Raw genomic sequence first — 22,569 nt, 5'->3', positions numbered from 1 at the left:
AACGTTTAATGTTTAATTTTTTGTTTTAATAAATACGGCCGCGGGAGGGTCACTCCCTCCCACATCCAAAAACTTTGAAGAACTGTTTCCGGTTTCCCTTCTTTTGGGGATCGTGTTGAGAGGGGGTGGCGGGTATCTCAGCCATATGGAAAGGGGCGACCACTCGGTCCCCCCGAACGTATGGCGGAGTGCCTCGATCCCCCCGGGAAGCCATTTTTGGGCGGGAGGCGCGTCTCGGCTGGTATGCCCGAAGCGGCGTAGCCGGGGCGCGCCTGTTCCCGCCCTAGAGTGGGCTGGCCTAGACACTGACGCAGCCAGCCACGCCCTCGGGACGGGCAGGGGCGGGTTTACGCCCGCCCTGAAGACGGATAAAAGGAGACGCAAGGCCAGAAGACGTCCTCTTGTTCTTGTGCTCCGAAGCTGCACCTCCTCGCTACACGTGAGCTCGGGACAGAACAAAGAGCCAATTTTGACCCACCCACCAGCCCCTGAGGACAGCAAGTTGTTGTGCAATAAAGTGGATTTTCTAAGTATGTTCTTCCTTTTTCGTTTACAGGTTGTGAAAGTATCAGTTTTGTTGTTTTTCATAATAAAGTATGGTGAATATCATTTAGGTTGTTACGATTAAAAGGACTTGATGTAGTGTTGCTTTTTGAGCATGCTCTTTCGGTCGTAGCGACCAATGTTTTCATAAGTTCGAATTGTCGTATTTATTTTTTGGTAGGCGGTAAGGTCATGATCGGTGAGCACTAATTGGTAGATCCCTATGAGTGGGCGTCACCCAACACGGATGGGAGCGCTCGGGGGAGGTGGCCATTGGCCCCTCAATGGGGAGGCGGTCCCGTCTAAGGGCGGGTCGCCGGAAGTTAAGGAAAGGCGGTCAAGGCCCCTTCCTGTGTAGGAGGGGTTACAGCCCCCTCCTGAGGAATTTCCCGGGGCCAGGGTCATCTGCGACGGCAGATGCGGTAAGTTGTGTGGGGTGGGGGGAGGTCCACGATACCTTCTAGATACCACACACAAGTATTCGAACGACCTTTAAATGGCGTCGAGTCTTAAGTGCCCCCGACAAGTCAAGGGAAATTGTTAGTAGTTGCACTTGAGGTAAGCCTCTGTGCTGTCGCCCTTCCCAAGTGGGAGGGGTAAGTCTGGTTAGGGATCTTGACACCGGTTATGACCTTGCCGTTGGCCCTTAAACGTTAGGATGTACAATTTCAGTGTTTATAGAGAATGTTTCTGTAGGATGCTAGTTCGGCTAGGAGAACCTCTGTATTAGAGAATATGTTAAGATTAGCCAAACATCGCAAATGTGATAATGAAATTGTACATAATATGAAACGTTTAATGTTTAATTTTTTGTTTTAATAAATACGGCCGCGGGAGGGTCACTCCCTCCCACATCCAAAAACTTTGAAGAACTGTTTCCGGTTTCCCTTCTTTTGGGGATCGTGTTGAGAGGGGGTGGCGGGTATCTCAGCCATATTGCCAGCGGCAGATATACCTTTGCCACCACTAATAATCCACTTTCCGACATCCTCATGCCAGTGTAGGGTTTCAGAGCACTCTACATCACACATATTATACAAAGACAATGAATCATAAGTGTGTCAATTAGTCTATAGGAAATGTTAAATAAGACAAATAATGATTACAAGGTGAATGAATTACACGTCATACATACAGGTAATCAGTCTATTTTAAGAATATTAGGTCTGGAGAAGCACAAACTCAGGCTTTAAATTGTAACTCAGTAGTTAGGGTTGACTTTACTAATAAGAATGTATTTCGATCGAAACTAACCATTTAGCAACATTGGGTTAATGAAAGACTGGGGAAAACATAACATTCTAATCTATTACATGCAGTTTGCATACAGCTCTGCCTCTTTGATGGCAGTTTATTGACCCCTGTGCTTTATTAAGATTGCAACATTATGAACTGGAATTAGCAAAAGAATCAATGTGACAGAAGTAGTAACCCCCAGAGCTATCCACATTAAATTCAGGTATGTGATCTGGTACACATTCTTTGGAGCAGGCATATTAACTGTCTGAGTTATTTATGATGAGTCAAAACTGCCACTAGACACAAGTCTGCTCTCTCCAACAGGAACAATAATCATCAGAGTTAGCTTGACATTTTTATTGTTGTCTGCAAACTGTTGGACACACAAGCAATCCCTTAGTTATTTCTAACCATAGCGCCCCCCACCCACGCTCTCCCATGAGGTCAGTGCCAGATGCCGCTGCACAGGGAGCACCATTCGAAAAATTGCCCTGAAAATGACATCATGCAAATGATTAATTTGTGTGCCATTTAAGACCTCTCTGTTACACCTTTTGTTTATCTAAATAGCTGAATTTACATTTTCTGTCTCTGAGCAGGGGTTCTCCTGATCTGGTCTTTCTCTGATTCTAATATTCTCCAAATTCAAAGTTATAATATTATTGTTATATGGATCTATGTTTTTGGGTATTTACAGTGCCCATATATCCTAGGGAGATGGGGCGCTATAGAAGACCTCCAAGTAATCAAATATATATGACATGCTTTGTGAAGTGGCTGAGAGACTGACCACGAATGTAAGCACGGGGGCCATTTGAGACGAGGTAGATCTAATTTTTCTGGCAATAGGAAATATTTTATAAAATAGTACATGAAGGTATTTAATATTGGCAATGCTGTACTTCAATTAAATTTAGCCTCGGAACCATGGAAAACCCGTGATTTTCAACAATTATCTTATGCAAGCTTATTTGCATATCAGAAAAGCAGATTTTTTTTGTGAAAACAGTCACACTGTTTCTCTCATCTTTAAGCAGGGCAGATGTGTTTTGACAAAAACTGTTCTGGCTTCAAGAGTTGTTCTTGCATTATAATCTTTAGTTTAGTGCTCTTACACACAACAGCGGTACAAAAGGGGGTGGTGATGGATGGAGCATCTGAATCAATCAAACACTCACATCCAGTCAAAAGATCTGGGTTTAATCCATCACCATTCTTTAGCCCACTCTGCCACCCCAGTTCAGACATGGCTATATGCAAATCAGTCTGACCCTGTGCCTCATGGAAACAGTCCAGCCCGAACTGCCAAGCCATGTCTTCCCTGGACACACAACAGCGACAGCCATCATGGAACAGAGGTAGGGGGCAGGGACAGGGGGTGAAGACGTGGGGGAAGCAGGCAGCAAAAAATCAAACAAAAAAAGTACCTTCTTGCCGCTTCCTCTCTGTGTCTCTCCTCCGCAGTCCTCCCTCGCTGACCTGAATAACAGGAAGCACACCCAGGCTCCCAGTCAGCCAATCGCAATACTGCCTTAGCAGCGTTGTGATTGGTCTGAGCGCCGTGTTTCAGTGCTCAGACTCTGACTGGGAGCCTGGGCCTGTTCTCCATGCAGGCTGTACTGCATTCTACATGAAGAACATGAAAAGTGTGCAAGACAGTTTAGGATGGCCCGAGAGGGCCGGCCAAGCAGTCACTGTGCAGTTAGGAGGGTGCTTCAACTCCTCCCCATCCCCGCCCCCTTATGCAAAGCTGCACAAATAGGAGAAAATAAAATGATAATAACACGAGTTATTATCATTTTATTTTCTCCTTATTTCACTGCTAAAAAGTAGTGGGCCAGCGTTCCTCCGCCTTAGCGTAGGAGCAGCCAATGAGAAAAATGTTTTTATAGTGGTAGCTATATAGACACACTGTGTATCTTTGGCGTTCCAACTACATTGATTTGGCAGTGTGTGTAATGCAAGTACAACGCCTCTTAAAATGTACAACTGCAGTCCTCCTGGATTTCTTATTTTACTCTATGGTGCACCTCATAAAATTCAGCGCACGCTCCTCAATGCATAAATTGTGTTTTTTCAAGGTGGTAGTTTTATGGCACAGAATTTCTGACTTTCCAAACAATTACTTTAACTAATATATGAGCCTACTAAAAAAACGATAGGTTTAACGACAACCCAACTCTAGAACTTAAGGCGTTCTAAGTAATTTACACTGTTAGTTGTAAATGTACATTCAACTTTCTCCTTTCAGACGAACCTGGAGGCCATGATCTTGAGCCAATTACTTTTATCAAAAGTCCTACACTTTCGTTTGAGCCTAAGGTATTTTTCATCTATGTGGGTGTTTGCATCATGTGCAGTGTGATTGGAAAAAATACACTTAAGGTAGTCCTACATTGTTTTTTTCAGGACGCATACAAAATAAATTACAAATTAACATATTTCTATTTACTGACCATCTAGCATTCAAGTCTTAAGAAATAAATAACTAAAGGGGCTGTATTCATGAAGTATGCAATATGTTCTGCAATAGGGCACACAAACCAAGAAGAGAGGCGACACAATTATCCGTTTGAGGAAAACAGTGAAAACTTCTTTTGTCTCTGAGTTTACAGTAACGCACACAATAAAAGTATTTAGCCCAGCTCAATTACAGAAAAAAATACTTTTCCTTACCCCAATACACGTTTATTAAAAATGACCGAACGCAATTTTCATAATCCGACAAGCAAGTTTTGTGAAGTTGCAGCAATGCTTTGAGGCTTTGGTCACATTATGCTTATTTGCAAATGCGTAACTGTGCACTTCTGTAAAATTACCGGACCCTTGGCGAAATTAGAACCGTTTCCAACAATGAAATTACAAAAAACAGTTTTGAAAATCCTATTTTTCACGGTGTGTGCCATTTCATGTTGGATATGGGAAACAAACTGAATTTAGCGTGATTTCTATACTTTATTTTCAAAAAGCTCAACGACAACTAAAGGTTTCTAAACATTGTAGTTAGTCTGGAATGCAATAATAAAATGTCTATTAAAATCTACATAATGATCGGATGGAGCCAATTTCATGTTATTGAAATAAAACAAAGAACATTTAAACAAATCGATACTGTCAGCATTGTAGTGAAAAGCAGAGAGAATTTACATTTCAGAACGACATCATAAACAAAATTGCTCTTCAATTCTTTTCAGAACCGAAGGCCCTTGGGTTCTTTGTCATCCAATGAGTAATGGGAATGCACTAGGTGTAACCATTTATTAACCCTGAAGTCAATTGTATATAAGACCGTGTTAACCCTGAATTCAACTATATGCAATATTTTGTTAACCCTGATGTCAACTATGGGCAATACATGAATCATCTATAAATCAAGGTTTGCTCCTTCACCTGTAACAGATGTACAAGAGTGGGTGAAGGAGGGGCATGGTTAACTTTAGTGGGATGGCAACTCAAGCAGGAACATGGATGTCTAAGTGTTACTAGTGTGCCCTTCTGTTGTCCTGACCTCTTTGTTTTGCAGACAAACAGAGATCTATTATCGAGAAAAGGGTTGACCATTTCATGTCAGCCAATGATATTGGCTTTCCATGAAGAAGCCTTTACATGTGGCACTCAAGCTTGCACTGATATTTAGAAAAGTCCTGAAACACCTTCAGTGATGAATGAAATGAAAAAGACACTAACTAAACTATACAACAGAAAATCAAGCCCTCAACACGAATCACATCTTCACCTCATACCCTGGTGACCTTCATCAGGGGTGTCAAAGAGTCAACACATGCGCACACAATATGGACATTTTCGGCTCACTTTCCACTACATTATTTCCAAGGAAATCCATACAATGATGTACACCATTGTGAAACCACGTGATGCTGCTATCCTCCGAAGAATCACAAACTTTAACCAAGTGAAAGCCTTTCAACTACTTGTACCTAAAACTGATCAACCAAATATACAGCAACTCAAAGCACAGGTGTAGAGTTCAGCAGGGTATTTCTCACTCAGGTACAGAGTCTGTTTCAGAATGTAATAACACACTTTGATAGCAGAGGATCACTTTTTGACCATTTATGGTGATTTTCAAGCTCCAGAAGAACAGAACATACCCACCCGGAACTCTCCTCACACTTTCATGAACAATACACCATTGATGACTTGTCTCAGTGGCAGAGATCAGCAATTAAGGCAATAGCTTACCTTAGAGAGTTCTCCTACTTCCAAATAGAAGCAGATAATGAAAACATTCCAGGCAACCCAAATAGCAGTCCACACCGTGTACTATACATGGAATACATAGAAGGAAAAGGAGATAAGCACATTTAATTGTATTATCAAATAGTGACATTGAGTAATAAAGAACATATACTGTGCATTGCATTGCAAATAAACATTGGGACACAGCAGTGGAGGGGTAACATAGATGGTGGGGTTGATTAACGTGGAATGCAAAAATAAAGGGTCATATTTACTAGCCCCTTGCATCACCGGTGCGTCACTTTTAATATGGAAAAAAGTGACGTACGGGCAGCACAAGGGGCTTGTAAACAAGCCCCACGGTGTCATGTTATTTTAATGGGGGAGACATTACAATATAAAAGTTGGAAATGTTCCCAAGGACCACAAATTAAAAGGGCCGCAGTGTTGTTTGTTGATAGGGTGAGTTTTGCAAATATCAGTGCTTGAATAGTGAGGTAGTAGGGGAGGTTCCTCGAAAAGTAGAGAAGTAAAGTGCCAAAAATTGCCTTTGCCACCAGGCCAAGGAGTTTGGTCAGGCCAAAAATTTCTGATAAACTTCTGACGCAGCCAGATGACCTTTTGGGCTAGGGAGGCGTGGATCTATGCATAATTTGTGTCGAAAGGAGGAAAAGAAATACTGCAAGCGGCAATGTTGTGAGTTGCGCCAGTATATAAGCCTACAGATGTCACCAGCATCCTGTGATTGTGGTAAGTAGGCTATGCAACGGCTTCTCTTCAAATGAATGGAGTAATCACTGATATTTGTAATACATTTTGATGCAGTTATAAAAGAAATCACCTGTCTAGAAGGAAAAACATTTATTAATAGCAATACATGTAAAAAAGAAAGACTCAATCTAATTGGATGGGCCAAAGAAGGGAGATGTAAAAGTAGAAATGCTGCAAATGGAAAACCACTTGCTGTGTCCCTTTTTTGCTTAGCTGGTTCTGAGCAGGGCTTGTTTTGTAACATTAACATAACTTTGTCGCACTTCAGATTCAAGCTGTTTATGTGGCTTGGCAAAAACAAACACCCACCCAAACTTGAGCAACAAGTTCCATCTCAACCAGACAAACTTGACCCCTTCCAAATTCACCTTCCACCAGACTTCCAAAAACAAAAGTGAGAAGGTAACCTCTCCCAACAAATTTGGTATACTAACATCTTCTATTAAGAAGTCAAGAACTGTCCAAAACATTAAGCTTGAGAGCCTAATAACAAAAATTACTGAGGAACTAACTACCATCAGGAAACTTTAACATAAGCTGTGGAAATGTGTACAGAAATATCTAATTTGTGATAAAATGGGGAAAAGCACATCACTGCCCCACACCCCCTCAAATCCCCCATCCTGCCCCATTCTCACTAAATAAAGGCATGTCACAGATAACTGCAGATACGATAAACTGTCCTCTCACTGATACTGAACCCTGTGCCAGGGACCAAGGCATACCCTTCCTTTTTTTAACCCCTGCTTGCTAATGGGGCTCAAGCCCTTTGCTCCCTCCGACATGTCTCAAGCAAGCACGTTTCCATTGCCTGCTTAGTCTATCCTGAGCTTTAGGTGGAACAAATAAGACTCAACTCTAGGAGCCAAACTCCGAATTTCAATTCACCACTGGTCTTCCATTTCTGGTACGTATCACAGAAAGATGTATACCCATACAATGAAACAGTATTTCATAGAAAACACCCTTCTGTCTGCACATCAATCGGGTTTCAGACACGTATGGCACTTCACGTCCTAGATAGGAGCGGGACATGCCTTGCACTGTCAGCAGCATTGGATAATATTGACCATGTTAGTCTTGGTTAATAGAGGAAAAAATCCCATATGTACTAGGGTAATGTGCTGCAATGGGTTGCTTAATACCAAAGAAAGAATATTCTCTACTTGTCAGAATGCAAGACACCATCTTCACCACTTCACAGTTCATGGTCGAACAAGACTGAATACTTGCTGCCATCATCTTTAACAGAAAGTCTTTAGGAGAAGTGATTTAAGGGTTGGGACGTTCTATGCACCAGTACGCTGATGTACAGAAACTGTCCATTAAAATCACATCTGAAGACTGAAACATATGTGTAGCTCGGTGTCTATCAATTAAAACAATGCACTATAAACTGACAGTAAAAAACTATGGGGCATATTATCAAGGGATTTATCTCCGCATTTTTTGGCTTTAAAAGCCAAGAAAGCGGAGATAAAATTATCTCCCTATCAGCAACAGGGTGCTAACACAGAAATTCGCATGTTAGCACCCTTTTTCTCTATGCTTCCCCTTGCATCTCTAATGAGATGCAAAGGGGGCGTTCCAGAGAAAAATAATAGGAGAAATGTTGTTAAGCGACATTTCTCCTATTATCAAGGATTTCGCTAACCCTGTTAGTGATAAAAAAGCAGCGCTAACCGCTGTTAGCACTACTTTTTTTACACCTGGTATTTTCCTGACTTAGCCATGACATCCTATGGAAGGTGGATATCATGGCTAAGTTTGTGAGCCCCTATCATCAAGCTAACACCAAACTTCGAGAGATTATCGTTGGTTTTCCAGTGATAATCTCTCAATTGGCAGTTAGCGCAAGGATTTTTATCACTACTGAGATAAACCTTGCTAATAGCAAGTTATCTCTGCGATAATTTCCAGCGATGCTTAGCGTTAAAAAATTCGTTGCTAAGCATCGTTAGCGGTAAATATCGCTGAACGTTGCTAATATGCCCCTATATTCTTTCAATTACTTTGTTCATATGCTATTATGCTGAATTCGAAGGAGGGAATGGGAAGAGACACAGGGTTTGCTCACTTTCCCGAACATCTAACAATACAAAAGCAACAAGAGGGATCCCCTACTGTCCTTACCATATCTCTCCATACTAGCCCAAGGGAATCACCCTATGGTATTAAAGGACCTCTCATGCACTGGGATTCTAAGTTTCATGTCCTGTTGCTTTTGCGTCATTCACTGTTATGTCCACATCACAAAATCCTGTCTTCCTTTCCAGGTCTCAATGTAGTGTAGATGTACATCCCATACAGTTTAACCAGTTTACTAGTCCACTTAGATACCCACAAATACCTGGCTGGTGTTCTAACTATATTAGGTGCAGCTCCTCGGTTTTTCAACTTCATCAATAAAATATCCCTCTGCCAATCATTCCAAAATCCGGATCGACGTTCCCATCAGCAAAAACATATGAACTCTAGTCCCAACTATTCAACAGATTTTTCTCGTAGTTCCACCCAATTTTTTCTCTTGTCCTTCTGAGTTTGGCAAACATGGTTAACATGCACTGCCTTCCCCTAAAACCAACTAAAAAATCATTCTACATTAATCACATTTTGATGATTGTTGCTGCCAAGTATTTCGGAGATTCCCAGATAATTTTTCTCTAAATGTATATTAATGTTCTGCAATTTCTATTACCATTACCTCACGTACAGTGCTCCATCTCCCGGTTTGGCCTAATTTACAACAAAAAATAAAATAAAATATAATATAATATAAAATAACCCAATTCGCTGCACTAACCCAATATCTATTGCACCTGTTATTCATTAAGTGGGTCATTAAGTCACAAATTAACCAATTCCTTGTTGATAAGATTCTGCTGATTTGCAAATTGTGCTGATTTGTGAAGAAATATCTGACGCACAGGGAGACGTTTTACTGTTTTTATTTCACCCTTGAGGTGGCCCACTCCTATCTGGACTGATTTTGATGTGATGACTTCCGTAGACTTCAAAATCAGAGAACTCCTTAAAGCTAAATGTCCATCCCTATGATTTGTTCCTGTTAAACTATTCAGAGAATTATCTCCTATGTGTCTTAAAAATAAACATCTCTTTCACTGGATGTGTGGATTCCATCATTTCCAACCCATGAAAAATGTGCAATTTTTGGGAAACTTCTACAAAAGACAGAATTTCTGCAGTTACCGTCTCCCATAGGTCGCTATAGTTTATCACTCAAGTCAAGGCTTCCACTCACATGTACTACTAGTTTTCCACTCTAATGCTGATGGTAGATAAAACGGTATCCAAATGCTGCTGGATCTCTCAGCAGATTTTGTTACTTTTACCTGAGGACACCCAGGTTTGTTCTTGCAGATGACACTGGATTGGAAGGGTAACTGGACATAATATCGACTACATAATATCGAATGGACAAAATATCGAGGTAAAAATATCGACATTTACAAAATATCGACTTTAGGAATATCGTTGGACAAAATATCGACTCAAAAAAAGACAAAAAAATATCGTTTACAAAAATATCGACTCAAAAATATCGACCAGACAAAATATCGAGAAATAGTCAAAGTAAAAAATATCGAGAATAAGTTGAAAACATTTTTAAAAAAGTAATATAAATTTATTATTAAAAATATAATTTGCAGTTAATGTTTAGGAGCGGGTTATGGGTTTATAGGGGAATAGGGTGGGAAGTAATTTAATAATAATTAATTAATTAATATATGTTTGTTAATTTTTTTAACTAGATTTTAATTGGTAATTAATTAATATTAATTAGTTATTTATTTTATTACATTTTTGCATGTGTTTAATTAATTAATTGGTAATTAATTATTATTAATTAGTTAATTATTTTATTACTTTTTTGCATATTTGATTAATTAATTAATTGGTAATTAATTAATATTAATTATTTAATTTTTTTTTTTTTTGCATATTTGTTTAATTAATTAATTGGTAAATAATTAATTTAATTAAGTTAATTATATTAATTGCAGTAATGTTATTATAATGTATAATTTTTTGATAATGTTAATTAATTAATTTGAAATAAACAATATTAATTAATAAATTCTATTAATTACAGCTAATGTGCTAATAAATTTTCTTTTTTGTTATTGTTAATTATTATTTAATTGTTAATTAAATAGTAATCTTTAATGTTGTGTAAAAGAGTATTTTTAGGGTTCAGGCTCAGTTTTAACATCTTTGTTAAAGGGGTATTTTTTTGGGTTCAGGGTCAGTTTTCAGTTTGTGGGTTAAGGGGTATTTTAAAGAGTTCAGGGTCAGTTTTCTGTTCTTGGTTAAAGGTGTATTTTTTGGGATCAGGGTCAGTTTTCAGTTTGTGGGTAAAGGGGTTTTTAAAGGGTTCAGGGTCAGTTTTCAGTTTGTGGGTAAAGGGGTATTTAGAGGGTTCAGGGTCAGTTTTCAGTTCTTGGGTGAAGGGGTATTTTTTGGGTTGAGGGTCAGTTTTCAGTTTGTGGGTTAATGGGTTTTTTAAGGGTTCAGGGTCAGATTTCAGTTCTTGGGTAAAGGTGTATTTTTTGGGATCAGGGTCAGTTTTCAGTTTGTGGGTAAATGGGTATTTATAGGGTTCAGGGTCAGTTCTCAGTTTGTGGGTTAAGGGTTTTTTTAAGGGTTCTGGTTCAGTTTTCAGTTCTTGGGTAAAGGTGTATTTTTTGGGATCAGGGTCAGTTTTCAGTTTGTGGGTAAAGGGGTATTTATAGGGTTCAGGGTCAGTTTTCAGTTTGTGGGTTAAGGGTTTTTTTAAGGGTTCAGGGTCAGTTTTCAGTTCTTGGGTAAAGGTGTATTTTTTGGGATCAGGGTCAGTTTTCAGTTTGTGGGTAAAGGGGTATTTATAGGGTTCAGGGTCAGTTTTCAGTTTGTGGGTAAAGGGGTATTTATAGGGTTCAGGGTCAGTTTTCAGTTTGTGGGTAAAGGGGTATTTGTAGGGTTCAGGGTCAGTTTTCAGTTTGTGGATAAAGGGGTATTTGTAGGGTTCTGGGTAAGATTTCTGTTCTTGGGTAAAGGGGTATGCTTTGTGGTTTAGGGTCAGTTTTTACTTTTTGGGTTAAGGGGTATTTTTATGGTTCTGGGTCAGTTTTCAGTTTTTGGGTAAAGGGGTATTTTTTGGGTTCAGGGTCAGTTTTGGGTTTTTGGGTGAAGGGGTATTTTTAGTGTTCAGGGACAGTTTGGGGTTTTTGGGGTACAGGTGTACAGGGTAAAAAAAATTATATACTTTAAAGCTATTACAGGCAAATACAAATAAATATAACATTACATTATTAAGTTTTAAATGTATCTAAAAAATATATGTATTAGCACCTTCCCAGAAAATAGCTAGACTGGAGTTGGAATAGTAATTATTAATTGGTTAGTGTCCAGCACCATCACTGATATTAGCTACACTGGAGTTGGATTAGTAATTAATCATTGGTCAGTGTCCACCACATTTACTGATATTAGCTTGACTGGAGTAGGAATAGTAAATAATTATTGGTCAGTGTCCTGCACCTTCAATGATATTAGCTTGACTGGAGTAGCAATAGGACATATTAAATTGGTCAATGTCCAGCACATTTGCATACATTTTTACATTACTGTCTTATAATATTACTAAATATAGCAACATGGATGTTTGAAAAAAACTTTATTAACCATTTTTGAAATCTGAATTGTGTACTACAATACAATCACAAACAAAAATACCATAACAGTATTTTGACTTTGATTATTCGCAGAATAATACATTAACTTTTATATACATGTTGTCAATTATAAACAAAAATTTGTTCACAACATTATTTCTGTTAATATACAATATTCATTTCATAAACTTTGAGTTACAAGTATTTATATTTAAATAAATAAAACAAACATTTTTTTTAAATTTCTACCATTAATATTTAATATTGTTAATATTAAATATTAATATTAGTAAATATATATATAAAAACATTTATAATTTTATCAAGTAACATGACTATTATTACATTTGTTCAAGAAATTGAAATACAAAATAATATATTTGTTGATATATATTTCAGACAATGTTGTTTTAAAATGAAACATATAAATATATTATGTTGTAAACTTTATCACAGTATAGGGGAACAATATGTTTAATAATAATATCTGGTATTGCCAAAATATTATTTTAGCAATTATATACTTTTGTTATAGTTAGAAATTATTATAAAACATTTTGGAATAATTAATAAAAATAATAACACATTTATTTATTATTATTATTATTATTAATTAATACACATAATCATTCTTTTATTATTTTCAGAAAAACATACATTCTGAGATAAAAAAAACAATATTTCTGGGCATTGTTTATATATTAAATGGTTATAATTTTGATATTAATAACAATAAATAAGTTATATTATTTATTATTATTAATCATTACCATAAACAATTATAATGTTTACTTAAAAAGAAACACAAACTTATTCATATAAATGTACACAATAACAAAATATTTACATAATTTTTAAATAATATTAATATATAATAATTATTATATATTAATTTATATTAAATATATATTTCTATTTCTTAAATAAGTTTAATTATAATGAGTATAGTGTATTAATTTTTAAAATTATAAATGTGTATGTATTATATCTTTTTTACTATAACATTGTATTGTCTATGATACTTTTACACAAATGGTTTAAGGGGACTACTTTTTTACCGCGTAAGCTTATTGCGCTTCATTCTGGACTGGAGAAGCTTGCGGTTGGGAGTTGCTTCGCGTGGAGAGAGGTAAGGTTATTTTTACATACAAATTATAAGTAAGTGGTCATGTTTGAGGGTATAATCGAACTTTCTAGTGTTTTTTGGTGTATGTATGAATTGTTTAAGTAGCGTTTTGGTGAAATGTCTTCGTTACAGATGCGTCGTGAATGTTTTAGTTCTACTGTTATTTTAAGTGTTCGGAAATGTCTTCTTACATGGTTACTGTTAATTGTGAGTGTATTTACAACATTTTTGGGCTATTTGTGGGTGGGTTTCGTTATGTCTGTTATTTTACAGGTTCCGGTTCCTCGCATGGAAACTACATGGAAGGAAGCGTGTTTTTTTCCGGTGAAACTAATGTTTGACTTATTATGGATATATTTTTACATTTATCTCCTATTTTTCGTGTTGGCCAGGATCGGTTTTTACACATTTACGACATTTTTCGGGTTTTTTGGTGGGTTTCGAATTGGATTGATACGTTGATATGCGTGACCGTTTTTTAAAAGTTGTGTGTATATCACTTTAAATACTAAAGTGTCCACACTACTGTTTTCGGGATTTCCTGGAGCGTTTTTTTAATTTTTTTACTTTATTTTCAGGTTTTTGAGGGTTTCCCATATTGGAATTGTCCTATATTGGATTGGATTGTATGGATTGCATTTTGCTTGATTGCGTCTTTCTCATCTACAAAAATTGTAAGTATTTAAATTACAATTTTTATTGGGTGGGAAATGTCGATTTTTATGTAATGTGTATGTGTGCTGTAATTATAAACAATGCATATTTGTTAAGAAATAATTTTCGTAATTTTAATAAGTTTGTTAAACAAATATGTATTATTTATAATTGATTACAAATGTTTATGAAATGTAATTTTACCATTATTGTATGAAGACATTAGTATATTTTGTGGACATTTTTATAGTAGACTTTTAGCTATTATTGACAGGTATTCTAATCCTCTAGTTGTAGGGTATAGTGTGACTTGACTTTGCAGTAGTCGGAACATTTGTTGAGTTTGTTTAGTGAGTTTTGGACCTATTTGGGATACAGATTGTTCCATTCTTAGTTCCTGATAGCTTTGTTCTTTTTTCAAAGCTTCTAGAAGGTTATGGAATGTGGGTTTGCCTCTGCTTGTGGTTGCTTGGAAAGCATTATGCCACCCTTCTACACTGTTGTTTGTTTTAGCCTCTTGGTTTAAAGTACTAAGATAGACATTCCACCAAGGGATTTGGAATTTGGGTTGGCGTCGATGTCCAGATCTGTGCAACCTTCCCACCCAAGTATCTTCGAAATAGTCCAGGAATGGGGTTAGTTTATCTTCATTCCTCTTGTAATATGTGCTGTCTATTAATAAATTGTAGTGTTCCGCTACATCTGTAACAGGGACGTAGGCCAGGGCTATCAATTTTTTAACTTGATAGGCAAAGGTGCTATCTGTTGAGTATAGTATACTTAAAGTTGATTTTTGGAGATGCCTCCATATGCTCTGATTAAAATGATAATAGCAACCCTGGATTGCTGTGTGGGGAAATGTTCTCAAAATGCTATTAATCATAGCTACTTCGAAATCAATAATTATTTTTTCAGGAAAATAATTATTGATTTCAGTTTTGAGAACATTTAATATTTCTGTATAAGTGTTTTGCTGTTTTTTGGGTAGCAAACAGTAAATGAAAGGTATGTTAGAGTTATGGTATAAACCGTGGATGGAATACAGTTGATAAAATGTTTTTGGGCATGGTTTAAATGTTCCATCCATCATCCATTGGGGACACTGTTGGATTTTTCTTAAATTACTTGCAGTTGCAAACATAATGATTCTGTTTGTACTGCTTTCATTGTCAAAAAGGATAAATTTGTCTTTATTGTGTGTGATGGCCATTTCTGGTGAAATAATAATTTCCTCAAAAGTAGTTAGGGTTGGGTTGGGTTGTGCTAGTGAGTCTTTTAGTGCGTGCTATTGTGCGTTTCAGGGAGTCAATAGAGGGTAGTTGACCTGAAGCATGGGCTGGGACTTTTACCAGTTCTTCTTTAAGGATTTGTGTTGTTGGTTTTTCACTTTGTGTGCTAGCAGTTTTAATACTTTCTAAAGCATCTCTTATTTCAATTTCTGTGACATTTGGGGGATGATTGTGTTCCCTGGTAAATAACACATTAGTTTCCTCAGTAGTAGCCCTCCCATAACATTTGTTGGAGTAATATTTGGTACACTTCCAAAAAACTTTTCTACCACTTTGTCTTTCCTGATTATACACATAACCCATGTAACATAATAGTAATTTATTTTTCTGTGACATAACAAATTCTGCACATTCAGTCATTTTGATTTACTTGTTCTAGGAAAGAGTAGAAAGAAACAAAATCAAAACACATATATTTCACTTTGTGGTGCTAACATCATTAATGATGTATTTATACTTACTGTTACTCAAAGTAGTAATCACAAATGCAGAACTGTATTTTGAAGGATTTTCTTGTATGTATTTCTTTATTTACTGTTGGTATGAAAATATAGAAATGGCAAGTTAATGTTTACACATAACAAACGTTTTTCCTACAAAAAAGCAGTTGTCAATTTTGCTTACTTGTACATTTGATATAAACATTACATATACTTACTTGTTTAAATAGTAGACTTGTAGTAATTGGTGGAGTACATCAAGGTAGTAAAGTTCAGATCTGTAGAGAAGATAGAAGAAATTAATGAAAATTATTATAATTCATATTTTGAAACCTTGGGAAATGGGAAATATTAAAAAGTATACTAACTTCTAAATAAGTTGTTTTCTTTGCTGTAGGCAGAATAGCTGTATGATGTATTCAGAATATCTGTAGAGGAAATATAAAATATATAACATGTTGTTAAGGACATAGTTTGCGTTATTTTCGGCAGTTTTGACAAATTACAAGTATACTTACATTTTTTACAAGGTTAGTCTTGTCTTTTGGTATAGTTTGTGTTGGATGTTTTTATAGGATCTGTAGAATAGATGTATGATGTATTCAGAATATCTGTAGAGGAAATTCAAAATATATAACATGGTGTTAAGAATATAGTTAGCGTTTTTTTCAGCAGTTTTAGACAAATTACAAGTATACTTACATTTTGTACAAGGGTAGTCTTGTTTTTTGGTATAGTTGATGTAGGATGTTTTATATGATCTGTAGGGAAGATGTAATATGCAAGATATGTTGCTTAGAAATTTGCAATTATAAAATTGGGTGTTTAATAACAAAAACATCTATACTTACATGTTTAATTAGTGTAGTTTTATCCTTTTTGTGTAGAAATAGGAAAATCTCAGTATATCTGTAAATATAATGTTTAAAACAAAGAAATACTGTTGTGAAATAGTGTTTAAAAACAGCAGATGTTGTATAACAGAGCATTAATATATACTTACAATCTGATTTTCCATGTGAAGAAATATGACCATGTAATAGGAATTGTTTTAGAGTAGTTTCTATCAGAAATGTAAGAAGAGATTAAAATAAAATAAGTGCAAGAGTTAGGAGAATTAAGTAAAATAGTACATTTCTAATTTAGATTTCTAAATAATGCAGTGTTACTTACTTGAATAATTAGCTAATGAGCTGGATCTTTAAAGATGTTTCTTCAGGAACAAAATCTTCAGAGTGTTGGCATCTACTTTCCATAGAGTTAGCAGCAACAAATGGTAGAATGCATGTATCCCTTTTATAGTATGTGTATTTTGTGCTTTGATTTGATTGGTTGTAGGATGTAATGAAGCATTGTATAGGCTAGTTTGAATTTTTTTTTGTTAATTGGTGTGTTTGCTGATGTGAGAATGGTGGTATGTGGTGATTGCCGCATTAAAGCAGGTTAGTTGTTAAATGAAATAGATTTTTTGAGTTAAAATAAGTAATGAAAAAGTTTGTTAAATGCAAAGAAAATTCAGAAAATGATATAATGCATGTAATAGAATGTATAGCAAATGTTGATAAATAGGAATTTTATAAAAGTAACAGGTATTATATGTAAAATGTATTTTGTATATAGCAATGACTTTTATTGATGATTAATATGGTATTTTAGACATGAAAGTGTACAAAAATGAACTCGATATTTTTTTTTTCACGATATTTTAGTAGTCTATATTATTTTAGTCGATATTTTTGTAGTGTTAGGGCTAATTTCATGTACAACGATATATTTGTAGTCGATATTTATTAAAGCGATATTTATGTACTCGATATTGTACATACTCGATATTTTTTACTCGATATTTTTGTTATTTGTGTTATAAGTATAGAAAGTCGATATTTTTGTCGTCGATAATTTGTCAACGATATTTTTGCAAGTCGATAATGTGACCGTCGATAATATTTCAGTGATCCGATTGGAAGGGAGGCTCCTTCAGCAGCGCACATAATTTCTCCAGGACTGCACTGTTGTGTAAAGTGTCACATACCTCAATTATGTCACCAAGTTTCTTTATATTGTTCGTAGAGCTGTTGGGACCTTGACTGCTGGCTGCATGGTCTCCTTTCATCAGTATGACAAAGATTTCCAGATATGACTACAAGTGCTATCAGAGTTGTATGCCCAGGGGCTCAAACGTTGCTTCAGAAATTTGAGGCCTAGATGAAAGTTGTCTGGTCAAAATGTATACAAGAAAGACCAGCCATGTGTATGAGTCTTAGTGGTCTGTCTTAAACAAGAGGGCATTCAATACACTGTTCGTATTGAGCAACATCAAACCATTTCTTCTTGATAGGTTCTGGAATGGGGTAGAATTGTTTGTATTGCCTCAATGTAGGTATGGAACTGCTTTTATGTGATCTTTCATAAACCACCTTACTGCCTTTAGAAGGTGTATCAGTTTAAAAGCTCAACCAATTGTGGGCACCAGCCGATGTAAGAGGATCACTGTAATTTTAATAACTTCAAAGAGGACACTTCCAGATTTTTGGGAAAAATTGATAACAGGCTGCTTGGTCCATAATTTCTTGGTGCTCACGCATTCATCTTGCATTGCAAGCAAAATGCATGTGGGTTGGGTCTCGCTGTAAGGAAACAGGATTTTTTGCAATTTTCCCCCACTCTTTGCCCCTATTTGGACTGTTAGCTGCTCGTATTTCGACTCTGAAAATGCACCAAGGCCTGCTAACCAGACCCCAGTGCCAGAGTTCTCGCCCATTATAAAAAGTGTTTTGAATAGGATGTTCTCAATTGACAAGTACTGCCCCAAGTATTTGATACCCAAGGTACCAAGGTCATGTAAGCAGAGTGTCCAGCCAGGACAGCAGCACTGTTTGTGCCACCCAGAGTGTGACAAATGACAAAATGGCCACACGACTGCCACTGCATACTGGAAGAGCATTGTGGGCACTGCTAGTTTGACTTTGTCATTACTATTAATGACAAAGCCACCCTTCCCTTAATAATATATGTAAGTATCCCCTAAGGAATTCCTATCGAGCCCTATGGCAGGGATCTGTATATTATCAAGCAAAATATATAGGTGTGTATGTGTCTTAGCAGCAAAACCCTGAAAGTTATCATTTTGTTGAGGAAAGTTTGATGTGCAAGTGAAGATTAATGTCCCTATTAAAGTTGGGCAACTTATAGAAAGTTGCCACTCTGTGCCTCAGCTGGTCCAGTGACTTTGCACAAGCCTAGGCCAACAGACAGCTTTCTGCCCAACTGGGAAGACGTGTGAATGACTCCCAGGATTCGGAGCAAAGGCAGTTGTTGCAGAGTAAGGTGTAACCTCCTCTACCAGGAAGGTGACTCTCTGTGTTACCCCAAAAGGCAAGCTTCAAAGGGGAAGCCTTCTTTGAAAGCCTGTCTATGACAACACACCCAAGCAGGATGCCTTTTGTTCCTGCAGACAAGTTGAAGACAGCGACAGAGAGGAAAAACCTTTCCCTCAAACCGGCTTTCCTGTGGGCGAGTAGCCCTTAGATAGCCACATCCCTGGAGTGGGCTACCAAGCTCCTCACAGGTGAGGAAAGGTTCAGACATCTTGAGAGTAGCAAGAAAATCGCACTCTGGAATAGCCAAATGCCACATATCACAGGAACTTTGTCACCAAAGAGGAGGGAACTAGAACATTGGCAAGTAACCGCATTGTCTTCCTGGGGCACTTTCCCAGGATAAAACGGACACCCCTAGAACCCTGAACATCAGCACAGACCGGATTTTTAGAGAGGACCTAAAGAGGACTGCTCTGCTGCCTTTCAAGCTGCATGAAAAGAGGTTGCATCATTGGAAGGACTGCACCTGCTGCACGTTGGGCTAGTGGGTTTGGACTGTGCCTGTAGTTCCTGACTTGTGGAAAATTTGACCCCAAGACTGAAGCAATGACTCCAAGGGTCAGTCGGCTGGCTCCCTGTAACAGCACATGGGACATCTAAGCTGAGGAAGCCCAAACTGGCAACATAGTAGCCACTTCTGAGGAATCACCACTGGCACCACCAAGAGACAAATCCGAGAGAGACAAAAGTTGCACCCATGTATGCTGGACTCAGAATTGCTATCAGAGAGTGGATTCATCTACCAACAGGGACACTAGCCACCACCAAGCATATTCCTGTGACTGCTGCATCGCGAGATCAGTAGCCCGGCTGTAGCTGATCTTCTACTATTGCAAAGTGGACATGGTGGGACCCCAATTGCCATGGTCAAAGTCTCCTTGCCCCACGGAGGAATCAACTGCACTTCACCCGTGTCGACCACATACCACGAAGATCATCTTTGATCAGCTTTTTCTCCTGCATCCCCAGCATCAGGACCACTCCATTGTCGTCCATGGCAGTTGTTTCCTGAAGGCTGGAACTAGACTGGAAAAGGCTCCGTGGCCAGGTAACTGTCCGAAGTAACCTTACTGGACTCCTAGGCCTCTGCCCTGTCAGATTTGGTTGCCCAAGCTGGTCCGGAGTCGCCAAAATGTTTCAAACTTTTTAAAAGTTTGCTAAGTTTTTGTTGACCAATGCTTGTTTGTGGTTCAATTTAAAAGTATTAATTTCTTTAAAAATCTATATCTCCCGAACCCTCGAGTGGATTTTGATAATCAAGAACTCTCAAAATGTATACAAATATGCTCAATTTTATACATTGTTGTCATCTCTTTCTTGTGTGATTTTCGTTGTTAGTTGCTGTTAAATTATTTACCCTAAAGCCCTTCATGCAGCCTTGCTGATCGAAGCCACATCTACCCAGGATTGAGCTTAAGGCCTGCAAACGAGCCTGACTGGACACAAGATGGTAATTGCAAATATACTCTACAATAAAGCCCCACAGCCATATCTTCTATTACACCCAAATCCTCACACTCACCTTCGAGAGAGTCAGGAGTGTATGTGTTTAGAGGTACCAAAAGTCCAAAAGCCAGGCCCTTCACAGAGGGCTTTGTCCTTGGCAGCATTATGGTGCTGGACTCCTTCCCTCTCATCAATATTCCTAAAGCATTCCTTCGCGTGTTTCTTAAGAGGACTTAAAAATATAATTGTTAGAGGTGACTTTCATTCCTCTTTCTTTTAGATTTACTAGTAGGCATGTTCATTTTATTTGCCGGGTTATTGGCCACATCACCACAGCACAAAAAATAATATTATTAGTACATTAAATCAATCTCTGTGACATTCCTGATAGACATATTTGGTCAGGTCGCTTCATGGTGTTGAGTGCACAGGTTGATAACTTTTCTAAAATACTTGTTTGGGACAGTCTGGAAGCCATTCTTTGAGTGGGATCAAGGGGCATTTTTTTTTACATTGGGAATCTTGCAATAAATTATCATGACAATTGTGATTGCATATGAACAAAAAGCTAGCTGAAAATGTAAAACGCTTCAGTTGCTGAAATTATGAGCCTGCACCAGTGTAAAATCTCAGAATCCTCAATTTTCATGAGATACCCATCTGTTTGACCAAATTACCACGTCTTCCTTCCTCTATAATGACTACATAAAGAGGGATGTTTTGTCGCAAAAACAGCAATCCTAACCCCTAAAATCTTTCACCCCAACTCTCTAAATTACCCTCAATAACAAACCTACAATCTAAGGTGACCAACATTTATTGTGAAGGAGGATGAAATTAGAAATGGGAATTTAAATTTTTTAGAAGACGCTAGCAAGCCCAGTCCTCATTATATGGTGCTTTAATAACTTCAAACGTACTTCCAAGCCAAAGCTGCAATTGCATTATTCCTCAGGTAGGTCACAAAAAACTCCTGTGATTGCAAATGCTGCAATTCATCACAGGATTCATGACTACAAAGGGGCGATGAGAAGTGTACAAGATCTCTCGCAAGAGCCTTTCCACCTCACAAAAGGGGATTTGTAGGTCATAATAAATTGCTATTAGGAAGGAGCATGAACCCCCCTGAATGGGAATCCTGTTGGGCAGCCTTGGGTGGACGACAGCCCGCTACCCCGATGTGTTCTCTAAAGGGAATTTAAAAACAAAGGCAGCACCTCTCTGGTGGATACAAGTTAATTAAAAAAATGTTTACCCATTTAAACCCTTTCACTGTTTTTTTGGGGGGTTTTTTATCCTCATTTTGCGTATGAAAGTATAAGAAGTGCATCGGGGAACTTTAAGACTTCCACTTTTATTCCTTCACTCTTTTTCCATACTTTTCCGGCCATATAGAGTACCCCTTTGGTGGAACTGTCCAGTTTTAGTCCTCCTATGTCCTTTACCATATTCAATAATTCATGGTGGTAAACCCTTTCACTGGTGGTCACAAAATGCAAACTGCCTAATTAATATTCGTTAGGTAAATTGTCTTGTTAACCCCTTCAAATAGGCAATTTAAGAGACAACCTATTAGTAGATAGATCACCTCATAAATTACATCTCAGATCCAAAACTGTTGGTTTGCAATTTGCACATCCACGGTTTGCAAGAAGGGGGACTGCCTCTTCACTCCCAAAAGGCCCGAAACCTCTACAGTTCAAGCACACATAATCTGATTTTTCTGCGGTGCTGCAGTAAAAGTATTACCAAATGAATGTGCTTGTCTGAGTACCAAAAATTGGCTTGTCAAAGGCATAGTGTGCC

General features: G+C 37.5%; 1 protein-coding gene across 2 annotated transcripts in view; it reads right to left on the bottom strand.

Annotated features, from left to right (window-relative positions):
- The window catches only part of NKAIN3 (sodium/potassium transporting ATPase interacting 3), a 2,330,126-nt gene that overhangs the window by 1,260,889 nt on the left and 1,046,668 nt on the right, over nt 1-22,569 (bottom strand). For both annotated transcript variants that reach the window (XM_086965797.1, XM_086965798.1), the window contains exon 3: nt 5,986-6,066. In XM_086965797.1, the coding sequence (XP_086821923.1) occupies nt 5,986-6,066 (81 nt within the window). The remainder of the gene's footprint in view (nt 1-5,985; nt 6,067-22,569) is intronic.

The sequence above is a fragment of the Lissotriton vulgaris genome, chromosome 4_1 (assembly GCF_964263255.1).
Source record: "Lissotriton vulgaris chromosome 4_1, aLisVul1.2, whole genome shotgun sequence".
Lineage (NCBI taxonomy): Eukaryota > Metazoa > Chordata > Amphibia > Caudata > Salamandridae > Lissotriton > Lissotriton vulgaris.
The sequence above is the reverse complement of the archived record's forward strand: the minus strand, read 5'-3'. Positions and strand labels throughout refer to the sequence as shown.